This window comes from Ambystoma mexicanum, chromosome 4p (genome assembly GCF_040938575.1).
Source record: "Ambystoma mexicanum isolate Mex_15411 chromosome 4p, UKY_AmexF1_1, whole genome shotgun sequence".
NCBI lineage: Eukaryota > Metazoa > Chordata > Amphibia > Caudata > Ambystomatidae > Ambystoma > Ambystoma mexicanum.
Genome location: NC_090927.1, coordinates 823,441,968 through 823,466,973, shown reverse-complemented (window position 1 = coordinate 823,466,973; position 25,006 = coordinate 823,441,968). Strand labels below are relative to the sequence as shown.

The window sequence follows — 25,006 nt, the reverse complement described above, 5'->3', positions numbered from 1 at the left end:
AGCCATGCGCGGCGTCCGTTGCTCAGTTCCGTTTTGTAGTATAAGAAAAGTCATGCCTGAATTGGTTATTGACCTTGAAGGAGCATAAACTGCAACCACAAGGGAAGTATTACTGCGGGGATGGATGGGAGGGGCGATAAGGAATACGTCAGAGGAACATCCCGTCGAAAGAACGTTACAAGGTAAGAAGTAACTTGTTCTTCGAAGGGATCCTAGTCACCATGCCCATAAATAGCCACGCGCGGCGTCCGTTGCTCAGTTCCGTTTTGTAGTATAAGAAAAGTCATGCCTGAATTGGTTATTGACCTTGAAGGAGCATAAACTGCAACCACAAGGGAAGTATTACTGCGGGGATGGATGGGAGGGGCGATAAGGAATACGTCAGAGGAACATCCCGTCGAAAGAACGTTACAAGGTAAGAAGTATCTTGTTCTTCGAAGGGATTGTGTCCTCCGACGTATTCCTTATCTTTGATAGACTCCCATAGCAGTGGCATGTAATTGGAGGTGGGAGTAAGAATGTTATGTATCCCTTTAGGGATGGACCGAATGTAGTACTGCCTTGCCAAATCTGGTCTCTTGACTAGTGGAGGAATCCAGGTTGTAAAATGTTGTGAATGTATGTGCGGACGACCATGTGGCAGCCGCTCAATATGTCTCTGACCGGTACCCCTCTTTAGAGGGCCGAAGAAGCTGCGATACCCCTGGTTGAACGAGCCCTAAGATTTTGGGGTGACTCTTTCCCTGGCAGTTTGTAACATTCCAGAATGGCCAAAATAATCCACCTGGAAATGGCTTGTTTTGTTATGGGTAGCCCCAACTTGTGACACGAGTATCCTACAAACAGTTGGTCTGCTTGCCTGATCCTAGCCATTCTGCGGATGTAAAAGCTTAGAGCTCGCCTTGGGTCCAGCCTATGTAGCCTTTCTTCCTCTTTCCCCAGATGGGGAGGAGGGTAGAACAAAGGTAAGGTAATTTTCTGAGTAATATGAAATTCAGAAACCACCTTTGGGAGGAAATTAGGCTTCACCTGTAGGACAACTTTGTCCTTGTGGAAAATTGTATGTGGGGGTTTACAGGAGAGAGCTTGTAGCTCGCTCACCCTCCTAGCAGATGTTAGTGCTACCAATAGGACAGTTTTAAGCGTGAGAAATCTCAGCGAACAAGAGTGAAGTGGTTTGAATGGAGTGCCCATTAGGAAGTTTAAGACTAAATTTAAGTCCCATAAGGGAACTTGAAATGGTTTTGGAGGCTAAACATTAGTTAATCCTTTGAGAAATTGTATCACTAGAGGTAGTTTGAAATAAGATGGTTCCTCCGCAGTGCGCTTGAAGATTGAAAGCACTGCGAGATAGCCTTTTACAGTGCCAACTTGAAGGCCTGAGTTTGCCAAGCAGAGTAGAAACGATAACACCGTTGGTGTACCACATGAAAAAGGGTCGATATTCCCTTCTCTACACCAGCTGCAAAATTTGTTCCAACGGCAGCGGTATAAAGACTTTGTTGCTAGCAACACCTCCATGACGTCATCAGGGAGATCCCAATCCTTGTACCTCAACCTTTCAGAAGCCAAGCGTGAAGGTTGAGGGTTCTGGTGTCTGGATGGAGAACCTGACCTCCCTTCTGCGAGAGTAGATTCTCTTTGAGTGGAAGACGGATTGGAGGGCAGATGGACATATCTAGAAGGTCCGGGTACCACATTCTCCTGACCCAGTCCGGGGCAATTAGGATCATGGTTTTCCAGAATCTTCTCAACCTCCTGATCATTTGAGGAATAACAGGGACTGGTGGAAATGCATAAAGGAGTGGAAACTCCCAGTCCACTACGAACGCATCTCCTAGAGCTCCTCTCGGGGGAAATTCCCTTGAACAGAACAGATCGCACTTCCTGTTGGTGCTTGTGGCGAACAGATCCACCTGAGGGGTTCCCCAAAGGGCGAAGATCTCTTGAAGGACTTCCTGAGCTAGCTCCCACTCATGGGAGACTGTGCTCTGCCTGCTCAGAGCGTCCGCTATCAAGTTCTTCTCTCCGGCTAGGTGGACTGCCGATAGAGAGATTCCTTCCTGAATTGCTCAAGACCAGAGCTGCATTGCCTCTCTGCACAGTGGCAGTGACCCTACGCCTCCTCTTTTGTTGAGGTAGTGCATGGCCACCGTGTTGTCCGTCATTATCAGGACATTTCTCCCCTGTACTGATGGCAGGAAAGCTTTCAGTGCCAGTCTGATCGCTCTCAGCTCCAATAGGTTGATGTGTAGTCTGGACTCCGATGGAGACCAACGACCGCTGATGGTCAAGTCGTTGGCATGGGCTCCCCACCCCGTGAGTGAGGCGTCTGTGACTACTGTTATCTCCGACCATGGTTACTAAAACAGTTCTCCTTTCAAGATGTTCTCTGGATAGGCTCACCATTGAAGGTCGCGGGCTACCTTGTCCGGAATCTGGAGGAGATCTGTCATTCTCCCTGAGAATTGTGACCACTGAGTTCTCAGTGCCCACTGAAGAGATCTCATTCTCAGGCGAGCCTCTGGCACAAGGAAGATGCAGGATGCCATGAGGCCTAGTAACCTCAAAAAGTCGAAGGCTGGGAGACGTTGGGCATTTTGAAACTTGTTGACCATCTGCAGAATATCTTGAGCCCTCACCTCTGGTGGCGAGTCTTTTCCCAGGGAAGTGTCCAGGACCGCTCCAATGAACTGGAGTCTCTGTGATGGTATCCTCTGTGACGTCTTTAAATTGAGGGAGAAGCCCAGTTTGTGAAGGAAGTGGCAGACATAATCTAGCTGGGTCTGAGCTTGTTCCGAAGATACAGCCCTGATCAGCCAATCGTCCAGGTAGGGGTAGACGTGGATCCCTTCCCTCCTTAGACTCTCAGCCACTACCGACATTAGCTTGGTGAAGACCCTCGGGGCGGAGGTCAGCCCAAATGGCAGAACTCGAAATTGATAATAAGAGTCGCCAATTGCAAACCTCAGGTATTTCCTGTGTTTGAGATGGATTGGCACATGGAAATAAGCATCCTGAAGGTCCACAGATACCATCCAGTCCTGGAGCTGGAGGGCCTGAAGGATCTGAGAGAGAGTTACCATCTCGAACTTGTCCTTCCTGAGGAACTTGTTCAATTCTCATAAGTCCAGGATGGGTTCAGTCCTCCGTCGTCCTTTGGTACGAGAAAGTAGGGGGGAGTACCAGCCCTTGTTCCTGTCCGCTACAGGTACCGGTTCTATGATACCTTTCCCTAGCAGGTCTATAATTTCTTGCAAGAGGAGCGGATCTGGAACTTTTAGAGAGCTGTTTCCTGGTGGATGACTCTGAGGGATGTGTAGAAAGGGTAGGCAGTAACCCTGTGCTACTGTCTCCAATGCCCAAGCATCTGACGTTATAGCCTGCCATTCCGTCAGATGGTGAATTAACCTGCCCCCTACAGGTGTCTTGTGTGGAAAGACCTCAGAGTGGTTTGGGGCGGCTGATGCAGATGCCGAGGGTAAAGAGGCACCTGCTGCTGCTCTGGCCCTAGTACTTTTGACCCGTCCACCTCGGGTGGATCTCCTTTGGCCTCTTTGAGCCGGCTGTCCTCTGCCTTTCCCGAATGCAGAATAATAGCGAAAGGACTTTCCTCTCCCAGAGGTTCCTGAGGGGCGAAAAGGAGTTTGGCAGATAGCAGCTCCTAAAGAGTTTGCTGCTGCTTTAGATGTCTGCAACTTTTCCAGACTGTCATCAGCCTTTTTTCCGAATAATAAAAAGCCGTCAAAGGGCATATTCAAAAGTCTGGCCTGTACATCTGGAGCAAAGCCAGACCTTCGCAACCTCTCATGCCTGCGGATTGTTGTACTTGCCGCCATGGCCCTGCTGATACTGTCAGGGGAATAGATGCCAGTTTGAAGTGACTCGCACATGGCATCTTTGCCATCTTTAATAATATTAAGGAAGGCTTCCTTTTCCTCTCCTTCGGGTATGCAGTCAGCCGCTGATGAAGCACACTCCCACAGTGTGTGACTGAACCTGGCGAGCGTACAGGTGGCGTTGATGGACTTCAACACCATACTACAAGCAGAGAAGACTTTCTTTGCCATAGAATCGTACCTCTTGTCATCTCTATCCTGTGGGACAGTAGGGTAAGCGGTCCTGCTGCTTGATGAAGTTGCCGCTTGGACCACCAGGCTCTCTGGAGTCGGGTGTTTCGATAAGTATTCAGGGTCAGCCGCAGCTACCCTATACTTGGCTGATAATCTTTTATTGACAGCAGGGATAACTTCAGGAGTTTCCCAGTTAGATGTAATCTTTCTTTGTAAGGCTGTATGGAAGGGGACCACAGGATCCTCCTGTGGACCTTTGTCTAATATGTCTGTCAGGTCATCCTGTTGAAAAACAGGCGAAGGTGCAGACCAACCCATGAATTCAATAATTCTTGCCATCAGGGTTCTATAGGGTGTTTCGGCATGTTCTCCTGGGTCTGGCTTAACAAAATCCACTTCTGGGGAACCGTCCAGCCCACTTGCCTCATGTAATGACTCCTGTAGGTCTTTCAACCTTCTTTCTTCAGAGGTGAAATCCTCTGAAACAGGTAGTGTGGTCCTCTGCAACCCGAAGGTTTCCTGGTCAGAATCTTCCCCTTCTTCATAAATTGAAGATAATCCAGGGTACTCTGACCTCTGAAATGGTATAAAACCCATTTCTAAGGCAGAAGGAGCTAAACTTGTCATTATTGGGCGAGAAAACGTTGATGTCGTCGACGCCGATGTGACAGACTTCGAAGGCGCCGAGAAAACTGGAAGAGGCCTCGAAGAACTCGAGAGGATCGGGATCCTACTCGAAGATGTTGACGACGGTCTCGGCGTCGTGTCGGAGGCTCTTGGAATCACCGTTGGCTGTGGACTAGCCGTGGTTTTTTCTTTCATAGGCATCAATGTCGGCGTTGAGTCGATCGACCGACCGATGCGTCGAAGAACCCTTCGACAACGGCGTTGATGGTGCCGATCCATGCGTCGAAGGGATCTTCGACGACGGCGTCGAAGACGGTGCCTTCTTACCCGATGGCCCGTGGCCCTCTCGGGTGGAATGTTTCGCCGGGTGCTGCGACTAACGGCATTTTGATTTTTTGGGTTTTTCACCCGGGTATCACCCTCTGCTGTCTTCGAGGGGGTCGAGGCCGCTTTCTCGAAGACGCTTAACATTTTCTTCCTGAATTCATCCCACTCAGCCTGAGAGCTGTGTTTTGTGGGGCAGGAGACCCTTTCTGGGGAAACAGAAGATGACAAGGAAGGGGATCTTCGACATCTCTTCTTTGAGTGTCTTGATCTCGACGAATGGTGGGAGCTACTTCGAGATCTAGAATGGGAATGTTTTCGACAACGAGGAGACGAATGCCTCGACTCAGCCGAAGAAACTTTCAAGGAGGTTTTGACTGACTTACCTCTCTCGAGCTTCCCCTTGCGCTCCTTCAAGGCTTTCGCGGTCATGGACATGCAGTCCTCACACTCTGAACAATGGTGCTCGGCTCCCAAGCACCACAAGCAGATCCTCTGTGGATCCGTTATCGACATTTTTTTACCGCAGTCTCGACATTTCTTGAAGCCGGATCGTGGCGTTGTCGGTTCCGATGAAGATGCCATCGAGAACGAGTTGGTATATTCGAGTAGATGTAGATTAGATTATCTGACTGAATTGAGCAACTATATTCCGAGGCCCCACGAAACGCGGAAAAACGGAACTGAGCAACAGACACCGCGGTGGCCGTCGAGGGACATCGACTCGGCGGACGTCGACGCGCAGCGCCCTCTACAGAAAAAATTTCCGAGGCCAGCAAGCTGGAAACGTATTATCAAAGATAAGGAATACGTCGGAGGACACAATCCCTTCGAATAGTCTCCTTCTAAATCGAGAAGTCAAAATGAGATGCATAGTCCATATTATTCACTACCCCCATACTGGGACCAGAGTGAGTATCCTTATTTTATTCATTGTTTTTCATTTTATTTATTTACTTATATAACGCCGGTAACCTACAGGCATCGGGGCACACTAGAACATGTCAGGGCACAAATAGAAATGATGGGACCAAAAAGATTTACCAGAGTCAATGTGGACAGGTCACCTCAGGGAAGTAGGGACTCTAATTGAAAAGTAAGGTCTTCAATGATGTGCAGAATGTTTTACTGTTTTTCTCCAGGCGTAGAGAGGGAGGCAGGGAGTTCCACAGCTGAGCTGCTAGCGTAGGGAAAGCCCTTCCAAGTCCTTTCGCCCATCAACCTTGCAGCAATTGACCAGGGAAAGGTTTGTTGAATGTAAAGTACGTGTGGGCTCATATAGTGTCATGCGAGCCTTCAGGTAAGCTGAGGCTTTACCATAGGGGAATTTATGCACAAGTAAAGCATTCTTAAACTGTATCCGGGCACGAATAGGAAGCCAGTGTAAGGACTGTCTGGAAGACGTTATATGCTCTCGTCAGTGAATAATGCAAACTGCATCATTTTGGACAGTCTGCAGTTTTTGCAAGCATTTATTATTAGCCTCTATCAGTAATGCGTTGGTTGCATTAGTCAAGGCGATAAAGAATTGTTGCACTTGCAACTGAAGAGAAATTAGCTTCTGAGATAAAACGTTTTATGCTCTTTAAGAGTCTCAAATAATAATGACAGTTTTTTGAGATGTAGTTTACCTGGGTTTCAGCGTTAAGTGAGACGTCAAGAAAGACCCCTAGGGTCTTAACTTTTCCAGTGACTGAAATGGTGCAGTCCTCGATACGGAAGCAAGAATACTCTTTCTCCAATTTGGCTCTAGCCAACAGTGTTCTGAACATCAGTAATTCCGTTTTCCCCCATTTAAGCACAGCCAATTCTCAGTCATCCAACCTTCGATTGTGCAATAGATGGAATTGAGGTTGATGTTATCAGAGTCATAATCCCTGCTGAGTTCCATAATCAGCTGGGTAGCATCCAGATAGTTTGTAACAAATACCCCCGTTTCTTTAAAACAAACTGCATGGGGGTCTAATGTACAAGTTGAAAAAAGTAGGAGAGCTACAGGCCCCCTGTGGAATACCAAAAAGAATCGTTGCTGATTTAGATGAAGCATTCTCCCAATACACAGGGGAAATTCTGTGTGATAGAAAGGAATTGATCCAGCTGATGGATTGATATGAAGAGTCATTTATAATGTGCCTGTACACAAGTGTTTCTAGGTGCAATGAAAACAGCTTCCCAGGTCTGCCAAAATGTGTAGCAGGCGTTCCTTCCCTTCACCCATAATCTGTGCTTCATAGGCATGTATTTGTTCCTGAATGCTGTGAGGGGTCAGAAGTGAGAGACTAACACAGGTATACTTTTCTCAATGTTAGCCATTTATTAAATGAAACAGGGCGAGATAAACACCTATCTTTCCCTATCCTGACAAGGATGCCCATTCCTGGCAAACTAAAACTAAAGAAGAATGACCTAGTGTCCAATAAGTCTCTGACCGTCACACTAATGCACACAACACAATTTATACAAGGAATCTTTGGCCGTCTTCAATTTAACAAAACAGTATGACAGTTCAAATGTATACATTTTAGGAAATACTCCTTGTAACCAGGGTTGGACTCCCTTTCCTCGATCAATTCAGGAATATCATGGGTACAGTTCTGGTTCAATAAAGTTCTCTTCAGTATAACATAAAAGGTATTTTCCATCCACTGCATCCTTCCACTTGACAAAGTAAAGATCTCTTTCACAAACACTTGTTCAAAAACCAAAGCATTAATGTTCTATCGTCTCCTTCTTGGAAAAACAAATGTCTCTTTCTTTGAAACATCTTGCTGAAGCAAATGTCTCTTTCTTTCAAATCACAAGTTCAAAAACCAAGACAAATTTTTCCTCAGGATGCAAAGCGAGTAATAATATGTCACACTTATTCTTCAATGCAATGCTTTTGTCAGGATAGCACGGCAACGACCTTTGGGTAATGCAACAGTTTCGCAAAATGAAAATAAAGTCAAAAAGTTCTTTCCACCACACCTTTTTGCCACACCACTTCTTCAAAATAGCTTCTTCTTTCCTAGTATAGTCGCCTGCCAGGACTAACTACTAATGGTCCCTTTCATGGTTCACTCTCCGGTATTACCCAAATTGTTCGTTTACAATTGTTCGAATGAACAATTGACTGAATTTAAAGGGTCACAATTGGCCGTATAATATATATATATATATATATATATATATATATATATATATATATATATATATATATATATATATATATATATATATGGTTTTGGGCGGGTTTGGGTTGGGTGGGGGGTTTCCCCCCGCATATATGTTACAATTGACCTTCACAATTCGGTCAATTGTGAAAAGGTCAATTGTCATTCGAACAGTTGTAATACGAACAATTCGTATACAACCCACTCTCCTGCCAGTAAGAAAAAACTCCTACATCTACAAGTAACTAGCGCCAATATTTGTTAAAGAATTCTCCCCGCCAGTATCCGTTGTGAGGAGGGTTGAATAAAAGCTGCCTCTCTATATACTCACTTGAGTCATGGCAATGTGGGTTGCAGTTTCCCCCAAGATAGTATACCAAAATAAGGAGGATTGCGCCCAGGTTGCCTCTTCACTGCTTTTTGATAGCCCCTTGGCTGTTGGCAATGCAGGTTACAGGTCTCTCCCAACTGGTGTCCCCGAATAGGGGAGTTGTGCCCTTTTTGTCTCTCTGCTATTTCTTCATTGCAACCTCTTGGCTGTTGTTAGTATGGGTTACAGGTTTCGCCAAGTTGGTATTCCAAAGAAGAAGAATTGTGCCATGGTTGCTTTTCTGCTACTGCTCTACAGCCTCTTGGCTGTCAGCAATGGAGGTTACAGGTCTCTCCCATCTGGTGTCCCAGAAAAGGGCCGTTCTGCCATCGTTGTCACTCCTCTTTTTCTTCATTGCAGCCTCTTGGCTGTTGGCATTGTGGGTTACAGATTTCCCCAAGTTGGTATCCCAAAGAAGAGGACTTGTGCAATGGTTGCTTTTCTCCTACTGCTCTACAGCCTCTTGGCTGTGTGTAATGCGGGTTACAGTTTTCCCCAGGTTGGTATCCCATAGAAGGGGACTTGTGCCTGTTTCGACTCTTTACTTTATTAGTTTGGCATTCAAAATATTTATCTACTGCCAAGTGTCCTGCTCGGAGCGCCCAGGGGTCACCTCTAATTGTAGGCCAACTCACCTGTCTTCTCTGGAATCTCCATTTTCCTCTCGACTGCTGTGAAGCACCTTCTGCGTTCTGCCTCCATTGGTGACACCTCCCGTGTAATGTCAGCGAGCTGCACTTCAGTTCTGCTCCGGAGCTCTGCCAGCTCCATAGGGCTTCTGCGTCTTCTCACACTCTGAAGCAGCTCACGTCGGGTTGGAAGCACGTCTCCCAACCAGCTGTGCTTCTTCCACCACATTCCACAGTGCGGCTTCCTACTGTGCGCACTGTGCAGAGCCGCCCGCCTTTTCTTTCTGGGTTGGCTTCAGCTGGCGTTCTTTGTTCTGCTTCCCTGGCAATCTCAAGGCTTTGGAGTGCTTCTGCCTCTGCTACTACTTCCATGTTTCTCCCCTGCTGCAAATCATTATGGGATTTAAATATCCCGCTCAAGTGCCTTGCTTGATATCCACTAGACTGCACACTTGGTTCAATGACACTTCTGATCCTCACTAACTCCCGGTCCTTCTTCCTCACCCCAGTACCAAAGGCATTATGGGCCTTAAAGTCCATAGTGGTATTAATCCCTTGATATTCAGTTAGTTGTGAGTGTTTGGGGAGCTGATAGTTGTCAGGGGATCTTATAGAACAGGTTTTTGACTTAACATTGGTGTGAGGATCTCTACCCAAAGCAGAACCATGACAATGTGGGGATGTCAGATGTAATTCCTTAACTCCCAAAGTATACATTTTACTCTGATCAGATGACTTTTCATAGCATGTTCTTTGGGTAGTTTCACGGGAGAGATTTGTACAATTAAAGTATGCTGTTGGGATTGTTTACTTTATTAGAAATACTTATCTTGCAGAATAGTTATGGGATAGAATGTCAAGTATTTTCTAAACGTGATGGTTCTTATTTATATGTTTTCCTTTGGAAATATTTGTGTTACATTATGACTTCATATCATTCTGATCTGGAGTGTTTGGTTTCAATGTGTGGTTCTAAACTGAGTTCAGTTGGAGCCTGCCTCTGAAGGCAGTGCCTGCTGTCGTGTAACCTGAAACTTATTCAATCCTGAAAGTATCTCTGTGGTCAGAGCATTATTCTTAACATATGCCAATAGGTATTTGGGAATTACAGGGTTTACATCCTCATAAGAGGATGAATACTGCGTCTCTCACAAAGGAGCCATCACATGCCCCTGACAGCCATCTCCCCCCTATGTGATCCTCCCTCATGATACCACACCCATGGTAAGGATCAGTTAGTGGCTGCCATCCCCTGGTCAGATGGGAGGAGACTTTAGGCTGGGGTTCCGTGATGACTATGCAGGAATCATCACATGCCCTTTCCCTATCACATGCCCTTTCCCTAAAGACCCGACCTCCCATTCCCGGTTCTTTCTCTTGATTTGACCAAGTACTCTCATATTAAAAGGACGTTTTTGAGTTTCCCAGTCCCAAACGGGGTCTTCTGATGGAAGTCCTTTTCCCCAAGAATCAGATGGGGAGAAAAGAAGAAGAGGTTTTCTGCTTCTCTTCTACAGGGTAATTAGCTGTTCTAAAATTTATTTTGACTACTCGAAGGACCCACTGATCAAAATGGGCAACCTCATTACCCAAAACCAATTGACTCGGAAGGTCAGGTATTACTGTCATTAATAATAATACCTCCTTTCCCAATATGGTAACATCGATATGGGTCAATGGGTGATCTTTTGCTTGACCATGAACATAAACTACAGTTCTTTGTTCTGTGGGTTTCCAATCTAGAGGAAGATGATCTGCCTTTATGGCACATCCCCTACTTCCTGTGTCCAATGGGGCCCAACTAATTTCCCCATGTATTACAAATGGGATTCAATACCGACTCTTCTCTCCAGTACCCAACCTAACATCAGGGTTTATAAAAAAAAGACCTTTGTTGTCTAGAGGGAAAAGATACAATGCTTCCACAGGAGAGCTTGACCTTTACCCTTTTCCGCCTTCCAGATTTCATAAGGATTTGTTGATGATGTAATGGGCACTAATAGGAGAAATTCTTGAAACTCCTGCAAATAAAACATCCATATCTATCGGAGGAAGATTCCCAAAGGATCTGGGGCCCTCACAAGGTTTATTTAAGTCTTCCAGGTCTGAGGTCTCCAAGCTTTGATGTTCTAGCTTTAGGGACTCTCAGGATACTCTCTCTAGCCGGTTTACTATGCCAAGATGTTTATCTTCTTGTCTTGGGAAATGACTTTTAGGTACATGATAACCTGTCCCCTTAGCCTTCCGGTGACAAAAACTCTCTTCCGGGACATTATTCTTAAAATAACATCAGATGACTTTTCATAGCATGTCCTTTGGGTAGTTTCATGGAAGGGATTTGTAGAATGACAGCACGCCATTAAGTATTTGGGAATTATAAGAGGATGAATACTGTGTCCCTCCAAAAGGAGTCATCACTTCCCCCAACAGCCATCTCCCCCATGTGATCCTCCCTCATGATATCACCCGAGAGTTAGGATCAGGTAGCGGCTGCCTTCCCCTAGCCACACCAGAGGAGACTTTAGGCTGGGGTTCCCTGATTTAGGATTCACCACAATATCCTCAATTTCTCTTTTAAAAAATCAATTGAAAGCATTAGCCTGTACTAAAGACGCCTCAGAAGGAATAGAAGCACATGTTCGATGGCAAAAGTTAGAGATAACAGAGAATAGTTCTATTGACCAATTGCCTGCAACAATAATTTTTTTATGCAGGAAATCAGCTTTAGCTCCAAAAATTGACACTTTATAGTCTTTCAGAGCACTTTTTTACTTTAGCAGCTCTCAAGGGGGATCCATATTTTCTCCATTTCTGTTCCTGGGCTCTCAATTGTTTACGTAGTAGGCTTAAACCCTGCATACCTTAAAGGGCAAAAAAAGCACAAATGGGCCCTGATGAAGGTAGAGGTATAAGAAGCAATGATACCTAGTCAAGCCAAAACTTGAGTTTCTTGATGGGTTTATGTTAAAATATTAATTTGCATAAATAATTTTCTGGAGTTGGTGTTTCTTCACCATGACGGGTATCTAAGTAGGGGCATTATACTGTATTTAGAGTCTAAATCAGACAGGATGAAATACTGTCAATAATAATTTCAGACTACACATCGTTTTGTTTTGATTGTGTGTATTGTAGGACTAGTGTGAATTAGGTTTGAATGTAAGGTATGTCTGCGTGGTTAGGGACATGTACAACCTCTATCTCTTCCCTTTACCGACATACCTATTGTTTTATCGACTGGTAATAAAGCTGTTTACCTGACATGTCCCGACATGAAGGTCAGGCAATTAATCCTAATCGCACACACCCGACAGCCCCTTCCTTTTCCCCACAGGAATAAAAAGTTGAGCAACAAAGCACAAGACAAGCAAGGCGAGCATAGCAGACATCACAACGAGACGGCTACCGAGCGGCAGTTCAAAAGAAGGAGAAAGGCAGCAGGAAGCGAGAGGCTGGCGAGGCTGAAAGTAACCTTGCCCTTTTCGTCCCAGATCCACAGAGCCTTCAATGAAGAGAGCCTAAGACCGCGAACAATAGCACATGGGTCCTGCAGCAGATGTGAACGGTATACATGGCAAGCTTATGCCGATAAGCAGGAGCCAGGGAATCTCCCGGGCCTGTGGTGCCGGCCTTGACGCCTAAGGAAAGCCGAAAGTCAAGCAGTACAACGCAGCCGGTGAGTCGAGGGGAGAATCGATAAGCACCGGGCTGTGTTGAGTGAAAATTGCAGAAGTTTGAACATATTTAGGGTTTCCTGTTTTAAGGGATTCTTTTTTTGGGTTTTTTTTGTTTACTTCCGCCGGGGTTGTTCTTCCAGTGCTTTAAAAAAAATGCATAATCTGTGTTTCAGTGTTTTCACGTTTGCCCCTTTCAAAAAACCATTGTAAACACAGAAATATGTTTTTATGGTTTCATTGTGTGCATAAGTAGGGTAATATCTCAGAGCAAGATGTATAAACTATTTCATGTTAATCCAGTAATATCTAGCATTTCACAAGTCAAAATTATTATAAACCTTACGAGAAAGGGCGCGCACACACATGCACATTTTTTGACAGCATTACCTGTCCTATGACCTTAAAATGGTTGTTACTGCATATGGCCCATGTGACCCACCTGGTTATATTTTTGTTGGGTGAATAATTTGGCAACTGCAGTGTGCGTGTGGGTGTGAATGTCTGTGAGTGTGTGTGTGTGTGTCTGTCTCTCTCTCTCTCTCTCTCTCCTGGATGGGTACAGCTCCCTCCTGTCACTCTGTATGTGAACATATCTTAAAGTGAAATATACACATTTAGTTCAATTGACCTTGCCCCTTAGAACAGGGTTCTGTAATCTGCGGCTCTCTAGATGTTTTGGACTACAACTCCCATGATCCCTCAACACAGACTATGCTGGCATGGACTGTTGGCATTTGTAGTCCACAACATTTGGAGAGCCACCAAAGGTTGAAGACCCCTGCCTTAGAAGAAAGCGGACAAGACAAATTAGTATTTGCCATGCAAAAGTATTAACCTGGAAAAATAATCAGAGGAAAGAGAATTTTCAATAACTATGCTGCCAAAGTATAAACGGGTGCCCCCTTTTAAATCCAACAATTTAAATATTGCAAGGAAAACAAAATCCAAACATGAGACGTGTATCAGGCACCTTTTTCAGCAATCTGCTATCTGAATTGTGATATAAGTGACTCTTTGCCGAGAGCGGTGCTGGGATATTTATGGCACCCCAACAGCAGAATGGGTCCATATGAAGCAACCTGTATGTCCCAACCTCTCCCCCACAAAAGTTCAAAAGGCACCCAAATTTAATAATTTAACTTGTATTGCACACAGCGAAAATCTGGTGCTACAACATTAGGCATGACATGAAGAAGTGCCAGCCACTAGCAGACACTGCGTGTGTGGTGCAGCCTTATTGCAGTGTATACAAACCGCTGCATATTTGTTGCCCCTCTTGTGCCTAGCCCAGCATTGGGAGCAACTGCCTCCTTTATTTCTGGCACCAAAAGCTTGAAAAACCTTCAGATGACAGCTGTTTGGCTGGGCAATAACGTTCTGAAACAAGACCATGATGATCTGATCAGATTTATTCCAACCTTCTAACGAAATAACAAAAGTACACAGACCTGTCAGCATTGTCACAACCAATACTGAACTCTGTGAAGCACTCCCATGGGTCTCCACTGCTCCTCTATTTTTGTTGCAGCCTGTCTCGAAAAAGGCATGCTGAGTTTGCACAGGAGCCTTGTTTTACAAAGAAACGGCATGGAGAGAAATGCTGGCATCGGACTTTTACATTTCCCTCTCCTTCCATCCCCCTTTTTCAGGATCTCCATCAGAGGACACGCAGTCACAATGTCCTAGCATGTCCTAGCGCGCTCCTTACTAAGCGCTCAGGAAATACATACATTAAGACATACAAATCTTTTATACATGGTGCAAACGGAAAAAAAATCTGACCCTGGCACGATGGCATCTAACTAGTGTGCCTTTGATTTAATGTTGGTGGTCCCCTAATGCGACCCTCCAATTAGCTGTGCATTTCTAGTGATGAATGGGCCCAAGTAAATCTAAGAACTTTCCATCAAGCCCTTGAATGCAGCTACCGTGTGAACAGCACATGCTAGATTTGCAACCTGCAACCCACAACAGACTCACCGATGGCGCGTTGCGCCAGCCGACCCAATACTGGTCCCTCCCTAAGTGAGCAGCTATTCAGAAACATGGACTGCCAGGATTTCCCAGATTGCGTGTAGACCAACCTGCTCCTGTAATTGTAAACTCTGCCAGTAAATTGCACTGATCCGAAGTTGTTCAGCCTTTGGAAAGGAAATAAGCCCAGCGATGGGGCGGCCAGCCTTATCCCACCTTGGATAACAGCTCTGCCTGTGGCTGCCACATCAATCGGGCATGTTAACACACCAAGGGCAGGCTGCTTAAGCCAGGCCTCGGCCATCTGCGAAATACCGCTATGAGCACAAAGTGAAGCACAAATACAGATCCTGCCCTTGGGGGGAGGCACTAAAAATTCCACAAATTCCTCCAGCCACCCATAGACCAAGCCATTCCAGGCTTCCCTCAAAATAAAATCATTTTGCAGGATTTCGAAGCACACTATAAATACACTGGGCGTGCATCAATGTCATGTTAACTGATAGCATTTGCAGTTCCAGATTGAGGGAAGGCGAGTAAGCGCCCCTTTCTCCATAGAGACACGCAACTCAACCAATGACACCATGCCCCCTGCTGGCCTCCTAATGATCTCTAATGACCTAATCTGTGCACGCCCCCTGCTGCAGGCGTTACTATGCCAAGAACAATGGCAGATGGCGCAGCTCGGCAAGGAGCTTTTCACTAACCGAAAACTGGTGTTTTCTGGATTCGCCAGAGGAAGACAAGAACAGCCTCAGGGGTCTTTTACCTGTTATTTTCAGATGTTACTGAAAATCGCAAACCCTAAACATATTTCCTTAAACTGTGATTCAACTGTAAAAAGGTGGTTAAGGGGAGACCAGCTGAAGAGGGAAACTGGCATCACATGAGTGCTAACTCGAGAAGCACTGGTTACTGCCCACTAAAAAAGAACTACAGAAATCAGAAGGCCATAGGAAGACCGCCAAAGGAACTCAAAGTGGTCAAACGTGAGGGTCGAGCTAAAGCACTGTACAATCGAAAGACTGATCCGTAGGTTGGCTAAAAGCAAGGGAAGTGAGTACCGAATTGTAAATGAAGGAACGGGACGTGAATCCCACAAACATTTGAAACCAGTAGAAAGCTTAGAAAAGGCGATAGTAACACTAATAAACTGCTTCACCACATCCGACAATTTCTTTCTCACAAGAACGCCTCTCTCCTTGCCTCTGCCCTTGTTAATTCTTGCCTGGACTACTTTAATAATCTTCTGGGTGGCTCCTCCCAAACCAATATTTCTGCGCTGTAAGTTACCCAAAACGGGTTGTGCGAACAATCTTTGGTCTCGCTAGGCATGCTCACACAGCTTGCGCCAGGAGGGAATTGCACTGGTTGCTTGTAAAACACTGTATCACCCACAAAATCCTCACACTGACTCAGATGGCTGAGTCACGAGGGCCCCAAATACCTCAACAACAGTTTGAAGGCATATTTGCCATCCCACAATTTCAGATCCAAGGATCAATCCAGACTCATGCAGCCCAGATTTAGGCTTGCCAAATTCAGAGGAGCAGGCTTTGATGCTCAAGCCCCTGCAATCTGGAATGCTCCCCCTTTGATCTGAGAAGAATCAAAACAACCATTGAGTACAAGAAGAGGTTAAAGACCTTCCTCTTCATTTCCCCTCCTTGCTCAGCTCTACTTCCTTCTAAACCATTCTGACACTCCTGCTTGTTGTCTGTCTTCGCCTTGTTTTTCATGCGATCTGAAGCCTTTGGGCATGCAGCACTCTATACAAATTGAAATAAATAAATACTGCTTCTCACCTGCGGGTATCCCACTCCTAAAACCCTCCACCAGGTGATCCTCCCTCGCTTGTCCACCCCCAAGGTCTGGATCCAACAGCGATGGTCATCCCCTGGCCACCCTAGCAGATGATCCAGGCGGAGAAGGAGTGAGAATATCCTCAGGTTTCTCACAGTGGATATAGAGTAAAATGTTCTACAACATAAATCACAGTGACATTGCAGCTTATTTTTATGACTGCAGTGTCAATTACCAAAGTTCATATCCTAGTCCTAGGACATCTTTTAGCTCTGCAGCTACTTCCAGTGCGGACAAAGCCTGGGGGTCTTTTAAAGCTTAGTTTCTATAACGATTTGGAATGCCAAAACCTCACTTAAAAGTATCATGGGACAGATATTGTCAAGCGAGGGAGGACCCAATTGTAGACTGTAGGTCATTAGTACTGTGGGCATCACTAATTTATTCCTGCCCTTTTCATTCCTCAGAGTCTTGGCAGATTCTACTGTCTCCAAGCATGGGCATAACACCAACAATAAATAATATCAATCATACAGTGATGCACATCAGATTTAAACATGAATAACATGTCTGTATACACTTTCACCAAATTCAGGGTGCAAAGTTTAAAAATCAACTATGAACCAATGATTGCAAACAATAAATGTTCCAAGATTCATCAGTGGAAGGATCCTCCACCGAAGGTCTGCACACCAACTTGTGGCCAATAAATAAACTACAACAGTTCACAAATGAAAGTTTTTAACTCTTCTTTTCTTGATTACAAAGAGATTGTAGTACTTTCCATCCAAGAACACTTCAGACTCAATGGGCCTCATTACGACCCTGTCGGTCTGGGAAGAACGGTACCGGTAAGCATGCTGGTACCGTAGTTTCTGGACCGCCATACTACGAGCTGTGCTTGGGGGTGCATGTCAGCCCGCCAGGTCTGGCCTGGCGGGCAGAGCGGCACCCACGAGCACAGCACGTTGGATGCACCGGGACCATTCTGAATGGTGTGGGTGCATCAGACGTCCCATTCCCATTCAGCCCTATGGGGCCGAATGAGGATGGGAGTGCCTTCTTGCTGGCACCCGCTAATGGGCAATTACCGGGTCCGCCGAACTCGGCATGACCCGGTTCTTGCCCATTCGCCGGTGCCAGTAAAAATGCAACTCCGGCAGCAGCCGTGCCGGTTTTGCTGGCACGGCTACCATGGGAGTTGTAAAGAGACTCAATCTCTTTTTTAAAGAGCTCATATCGAGACCATGTATTAGGTAAAATAACAAAAAAAAGTCTAAAAAAATGCATCTAAAAAGCAAAATCTCAAACTCTCAATCATAATACATATATATACTGCATGCAAACGCTATGTATATAGACAGTACCTGATGGATGTTAATGATGTTACAAGGCAACACAATAACCATGATTCAATGTATAAGAATAAGTTCAACCTGAATTACTCCTTGCCCTCCTATTGATAACGTACCAAAAAGAAAAGGATAAAAAGAAAATAGAGTAGAAGAAAATACAAAAGATAAACAATCATATACCAGAACAAAACCCCACAATCCATACACATAAATAAGTAATTAAATACTACTATTGTGAATAGAATAAGAATAATCATCCCAACCAACACCGCCACTTAGTGCCCACACAATTCACTAACGAAAATAACGTACCCAAGAAACCTACAGATGTTAAACACAACCACTATTAGCTAATGAATAAAGTTTGACACCGGCCAATGGCAGAAACTGTAACAAAACATAGGTACCAACATCAATAAACAATGGCAGTGTACACCATGTACATCACAGGGTAAAAATAATTAAAAGGAAAAACTGTACATAGGATACTAATCATGGCAAACAAGACAAACTGAACTATATTGTCACCAAAGCCTAGAAAGACTTTCTGTTTTTATTGTACTTATTTGTTGTTTCAATACATATTGCAGATATGAGATCTTGAAAAAGGGCATTGTGTCTGAAACACGTTGAGCAGTACATTTTGGCTGTGCTGAATTTAAACCATCAAAGTGTTTCTGGATGGAAAGAGCTACAACCGCTTTGGAATCAAGAATAAAGAAGAGTAAAGACTTTGATTTGGGAGTTATTGTGATTTGTTTATTGGCCATGAGTTGGTGGCCATACCAATGATTGAGGATCTTTCCACTGATTCTTGGGACATAACACCAACAATGACAGATGTGCAGCTGCACTGGGCACTACATCAACCTGTATCACTAAGCTGTGGAAGAGATGGCTATTGCTCATCATATCACCATGCACAAACAAGTGGGTGCAGGATAGGTGCCAGGGAGCAAGGATTAGGTAATGCTTTTTTAAATTGTTTATTGTGAAATATATTAATAAAATAATGTTTCCACATAAAAAGAAAGGACATATGCTTTAGGTGGAGGAATATTCAGCAAATAAATTAGGGGTTTACAATATTGAGGTAATCCGCACATATATAACACATAAAAACTTCAACCAATTCAATTATAGCATTCAAATGAATAAATGATAGCCAGGCAGCTTGCCTGTACATTTTACTCATAAAAATTAAGTAAATAATCCCAACCAAATAAAAAGCAGTGAGTAGCAAATAGGTAGGTATCTTGTACACTTGTATTGCTGTGCTGGCAGAGGACTTTTTTACAGTGTGCCACACAAACCAGTATTATAATATCTAGCCTGAAAAGGGCCTGTAACCTAAAAACACTGTTCATGTAAAGTAATTGCAGTACACATGCAACAACAAAAATACCTAGGTTGTAAAAATGGAAATGTATTTTTATTTGCCTAAAAACACAACAATGAAAAATCTTTTTGGTTGTAACTTTCAAACGTAAGGGTAATGCCCCCGTCCCCTTTACCTGGAGCTCGGTTCACAACCATCAAATGACTCAGCCAAAAGGGGTAATCAACTACTACAAACCAAAGTATTCCGAATTGCAGATCTGTGTTGCCCTCTGAAGTTTTGGGACTCTCAGTTTTGGGACTATATTTTAATAGGAATTTGAAAACTAATATCCCAGACTAGATTTGAATAGGATAAATTACCCTAATGGATGTTTTACATATGCCATTAACCATGGCATTGAAGCATTCCAAGATTACAACATTTTGTTAGTATTGTCAGAAGAAGAATTATTTCTTACAACAGAAGACCATTTTAGCTGAGCTTTATTGGGAGAGTTCTATGGATTAAATGTATAGTGCCTGTCTATAGACTTGCACTCAAAGCCTCTAAAATCTAAATACAGTTGTCCCAAGGCATCGCCAAACAGGGACCCCTGCAAAGAAAGGGCATCATGAAACTCATATCTCCATTAAAGTCTTAAAAACACACACCTCCCTCAGTCCTACTTGCGTGCTTCTGAAGGAAGTCCACTATCTGCGCCAACACCTTCTTGTTGCAGTGGGTTGACAGTTCTTCATCACATTGGTAACACCTGGAAAAGTAACATGGAAAGATGAATTAAGATATTTGGGTACCTGATACTAAAGGTGAAAGAAATTAGGGTAATGGATAGTTCTGACTTTAGGCTCAAATAGGCAAAGGTGTATTTTGGGTTTTCATGAAGTCTACTAAAGTTCATTTGGATAGGGTATTAGACTTTGCCAGAGCTCAGACTGTCTCTTCTGATGATTACATTGTGTAGGAAGGACACATTATTAGCTACAGAGGACACCTCTAATGATACCATAGTGTGGCATTGATCAGTGGAGGAGAAAAAATACAAAGACAAGCTGTTGTTCTTGTAGGAGAGACTGGAGAGCCCAAATGACAAAAGGGTGTTCCTCCGGATACCTATGATGTGAAAGGATGCTTTTACAATATCATTCTTGCATGTGTGATTAAATGCCCTTACTTGCTGTAGCGGTTAGGGGTGAAGCTACTGAGAGGGATTAGTACAACCACCCACTGTGTAATGCGGAACCCACAATGCGGTGGGGAAGATCCCCTGGTCTACCCCACCCTATCCCATGACCTTGGTAGGGAATTGCCACAAGGGCCTAACTGGCAGCATGGTCCCTTTAAGAGATAAGGGTCATTCTTTGGAGAAGCCAGCAGACTCGCAAGCAAAGGCTGCGGGAAGATCAACCCTGTAGGGAATAGAGCTAAGTATTTACTTTCTCAACTCAAGTTAATGAGCCCTGTGCCCAAAAATGTCTGTTTGCAAGCATAGACACCCGTGAACTCCTACTATGCCTTGCTCCACAGAGCTGGATAGGGTGGGGAATGGACTGGGAGCGCAGGCACACCACCACTCATACATTCAAATCAACCAACCCTGTACAATAACTAATGATCCCACACGGGTAATGACAATAGAGATGGGGTGGTACCTTGGAGAGGGGACAGGTCTGGTCAGTGATGCCAGGTTTGGAAGACCAGTGTGGGAGGTTTTTTTTTCTTTTTTTAACTGTGTTTATTTTTAAAAACAGAGCAGAGTGACAACAGAATAATTATCATCATAACTTATAATCCAACTTGCGCCATGTCCCTGTCGCTCCTTCTGCATTCCTACCCGCGCCTCCATCTCATACAGAGTTTTGAGAGTTTGACATTCCCGGTTCTGCCCTAGCGCCTCCCTCCTCCCGTAAAGCTTCCACCTCCTCTAGGAACCTCCTGGTGTTGCAGGGTTTATAAGTTACAGCCGGGAATTTCCCCATCATATTCTAAGAATGGGCCCCAGGTGTCCCGTAAGCGATGCAGGAGTCCGGTTCTGGATGCGGTTATCTTTTCCGCAATCAAAATGTCCCACATCTTTCCCCACCACAAAATCATGAGCGGACCTTCAATAGATTTCCATGTGCGGACAACTATGATTCTCGCCGCCAGCAAATAATGGGTTAGTAGCTTGGCTTTGCACCCTGATCAGGGGTAGCTTCCTGGGACCGGGGATCCCAGGAGGATGGGTTCAGGTTCAGTTTCCAATGGCATTACTGCCCGGGTGATGTCTTCAATAGTGGTTAGGCAGTGCTTCCAAAAGAATTGTGTCTTCGGGCAAGACCACCACATGTGGAAGAAGGAGCCCGATTGACTGCAAAGTCTCCAGCAGGTGGGGTCCAGGGTTTGGATCACATGGTGGAGTTGCCAGGAGGAGTTGGGTAATACAAGTGCAGCAAATGTTTGTATGCAAATTGCCTATTCGTGATGCAGGGAGATGAAGACCAGTGTGGGAGTTTGAAGCGAGGAGAAGGAAAGTGCTGGAGACAAAAAGTACTTTACTTTGGAAGTGGCTAGGGCAGATAAAAGGAGGTGACTAGGAGTAAAGAGGAAATGACTTGAGGCAGAGCAGAGAGGCTAATTTGGGAGATGGAATTAGGAGATGAAGAATATTAGTAGAATGAAGCAGGGACGTGAAGACACCATGGGTGAAAGAGAGCAGCACCCAAGAGGATAGGAAAAGGGAAACCCAAGTGGTTTGGATAAGAAGAGCCCGAGTGGTGGGGGGGGACAGGAAGCTGGGGAAGGAGAGAAAAGGAATTGGGAAGAAAGGGCTCAAGAAGCAGCTGCGAGAGATACTGGGACACCAAGGATCAATCCAGGAAGTTGAAAGGCGGCGCAGAACTTCAGGCTCAAGAAGCTATGGAAGAAAAGGGCAGAGACGTACAACTGGAACATGGTACACTACTAAAAATACAGGCGACAGTGGCACAAAGAAGAGGTGGCACAAGAAGTAGAGAACGACCAAGAACGTACAGGGCCAGTGCAGAAGAAAAGGACAACACCTACTAGACTCTGATCGGCTCTACTCCCTTGTGGATTAACAGACAGCGGGAACCCAGATTTTGGGACTGTTTCCACAAACTGAGTTTTTGCAAATTTGTGTCCAACCTGAGGAGAAGTAATTTAATATATTGGCACTGGTTATTTTGCTATCCTTCCAAATGACATTCCCTTAAACTACCACTTTAGTCTGTGTTTTATTGATCTCCTCTCAGCTTTAGTGTCAGTGATGGAATCTATCTGCTCAGACCATAGGGCTGCCCTACACCAGTAAAATCAAGAATCAATGGGCACTAACTTGGGATCCAGCTATGGGGAAGAAAGGGACATTGCCACTAAGAGAAAAACTCTGGGTTCAGGGTCTGCCTCATTCTCCCAGGATCCCAGATGCCAACAGTCCACAAAGACAACAGATCCTCCAAAATGCGTTACAAAGACCTTACAAAACCAGTAAAGAAAAGGGCAGCACATACCAGACTTGTGAAGGGTACTTAATACAACTGAGACTCTGAGTGGCTATCATCCTGTTAATTCCAGAAACTGGCTTTTTGCCTATTTATTTTCAACTGGAGTAAAGTTGAAAGTCTAAACCTTCATATACTGTCACTTTGATATATGTGTCACAATCTAACCCACTCGGCCTGGTGACACATTACTAATAAGAAATTCCCAAGCCAGTTGAAAATGTTATGTTGTAAAAATTGATGGAAATTGGGCAGAGGATGGAGTAGAGGCACAAAGAGCTGAAGTGATTTGCCCAGCATCACAGGATTTGGACAAAGCCAGATTAGAACCCATAGTAAATTACCCACAAGGTAGCTATGCTGCACGAACAATTGTTGTGACTTCTGTGAGAAACCAGAAGGTGTTCTCACTTCTACTCCCTACCGATCCTCTATGCAGTTGGCCAGGGAAAGGCCATCGCTGGGGGTGGACAAGCAAGGCAGGATCACTTGGATAGAGGGTCCTCAGGGATTGGAGGTGGGATACTCATGGGTGGGAAACAGTATTCCTTATCTTCCTTTTCAAAAAGAGTCCCTAAACCCGAGAACGTTATGGGATATTGTTCTTCTAGTCCCATGATCTTTGAGCAAGGTAGGAACCAGTATTACACCAGATAGGTTAGGAAGAGGAAGGGTAGAGATGAAATACGTAAGAACCAATCTCAGTATCCATATTATCCCCAGTAAAGTCACCCTGATCTTTAAGAGACATTTATGGGTCACTGTACATGTATTTCCCTTCTCAACCCATTTGAGCTGTATTACAATACTGAGACGAAGAAAAAACAACTAGGAGCAATGAAAATTACCTCCATTACCCATGCAAGAATAGGGACGATCAGGCATGTCCCACAAAGTCATGTAATTATGATCAAGCAAGACAAACCCCTGACCACCACATGTGTCCTTTTAGGCCAACACAGATGTATAAAAGCTGTTGATGCAGGCAGAACAGAGAGCACAGGTCACAACGCGGGTCGTTGCGAGGGTCTGAATGAGAGCAGGAGAACCAGAGTGGAAGGCAAAGGAGAGGAGAAACCAGCACGTCAGAGGAAACCCTTGGTATCCTGCTGGACTGGAAGTGCGGGTTGGAGATCCCACCCATGGTGAGGCGAGCAGCAGGCGCTGCATACAGACAAGGCAAAGCTCCTTCCATTAGCTGGTGTGTGTGAAGAGAAGCGCCGGGCTGTATAAGTGAAAGTAACGTTCTGCACTGACTGAAACTGAACATGTCACTACTATTGAATGCAGAACTGAAGGAAATTAATGAAAGTAACATTTCCCATTGAATGAAACAGATTATGTTACTTCTATTTAATAATTAACTGAATGAAATATGCTGAATCAAATGAAATAAGAAAAAGCAATGCATCACAATGAACTAAGAGGACCATGTTGCTCGTATTGAAAAGTTAATTGAATAAAACAAGTCAAAAGAACAATTTTTTAATACCATGGTGATTGAATTGAATAAAAGGAACATTTACTGAACTCTGGAATACAGCAAGTGAGCCAACCTTTATTTCGAAGTTAAATGGAAGGAAAAATACCAATGTGTTAAAATTGAAGGTGCACTTTAAGAAAAAGGCCTTTAAGTCGAATATTGAAGGAAAATTAACAAGGGGGGTCCTGGGAGTCCCTCTGCCAGACATTAGTCCTGGTTACGAGAGACTTACCCAGAGACTTTAGCTCACTATTTTTCACAGAGAAGAAATATCCCAAGCATGCTGTTGGTACTCTAGTTCAGAGGAGAATTGCCTAGCATTTCGGTGATGGACTGCCCCAGGGCAGGACAAAGACTGATATGTTTGGTATATTTCTTCTCTGTGAAAGATAGTGAGCTAAAGACTCTGGGTAAGTCCCCCGTAACCAGGACTAATGTCTGGCAGAGGGACCCCCAGGACCCCCCCTTGTCAATTTGCATAATATTGAAGTAAACCTGAAAGTTCCTTGTTGTGCGACATGTAATGGGTGGACCGAGTGGTCTGAAACTGTGCCAAGACCAGGGAACTACCACGTGTGAACCAAGGATGATGGAAAAGCGAATGTTTCGTTCCTGGTTGCGTGACCTGTGATGGGCAGACCGTGTGGTGTGACACTGCGCCTTGACCAGAGAACTCCTCTATGTCAACAAGGAAGCC

The 25,006-nt window shown here is 44.7% G+C and overlaps 1 protein-coding gene across 4 annotated transcripts in view; it reads right to left on the bottom strand.

Moving 5' to 3' along the window:
• USP45 (ubiquitin specific peptidase 45) overlaps positions 1-25,006 on the bottom strand; it is a 3,631,241-nt gene that overhangs the window by 3,293,976 nt on the left and 312,259 nt on the right. For all 4 annotated transcript variants that reach the window (XM_069606397.1, XM_069606399.1, XM_069606400.1 and 1 more), the window contains one exon: positions 19,977-20,077. In XM_069606397.1, coding sequence (XP_069462498.1) covers positions 19,977-20,077 — 101 coding nt within the window. The remainder of the gene's footprint in view (positions 1-19,976; positions 20,078-25,006) is intronic.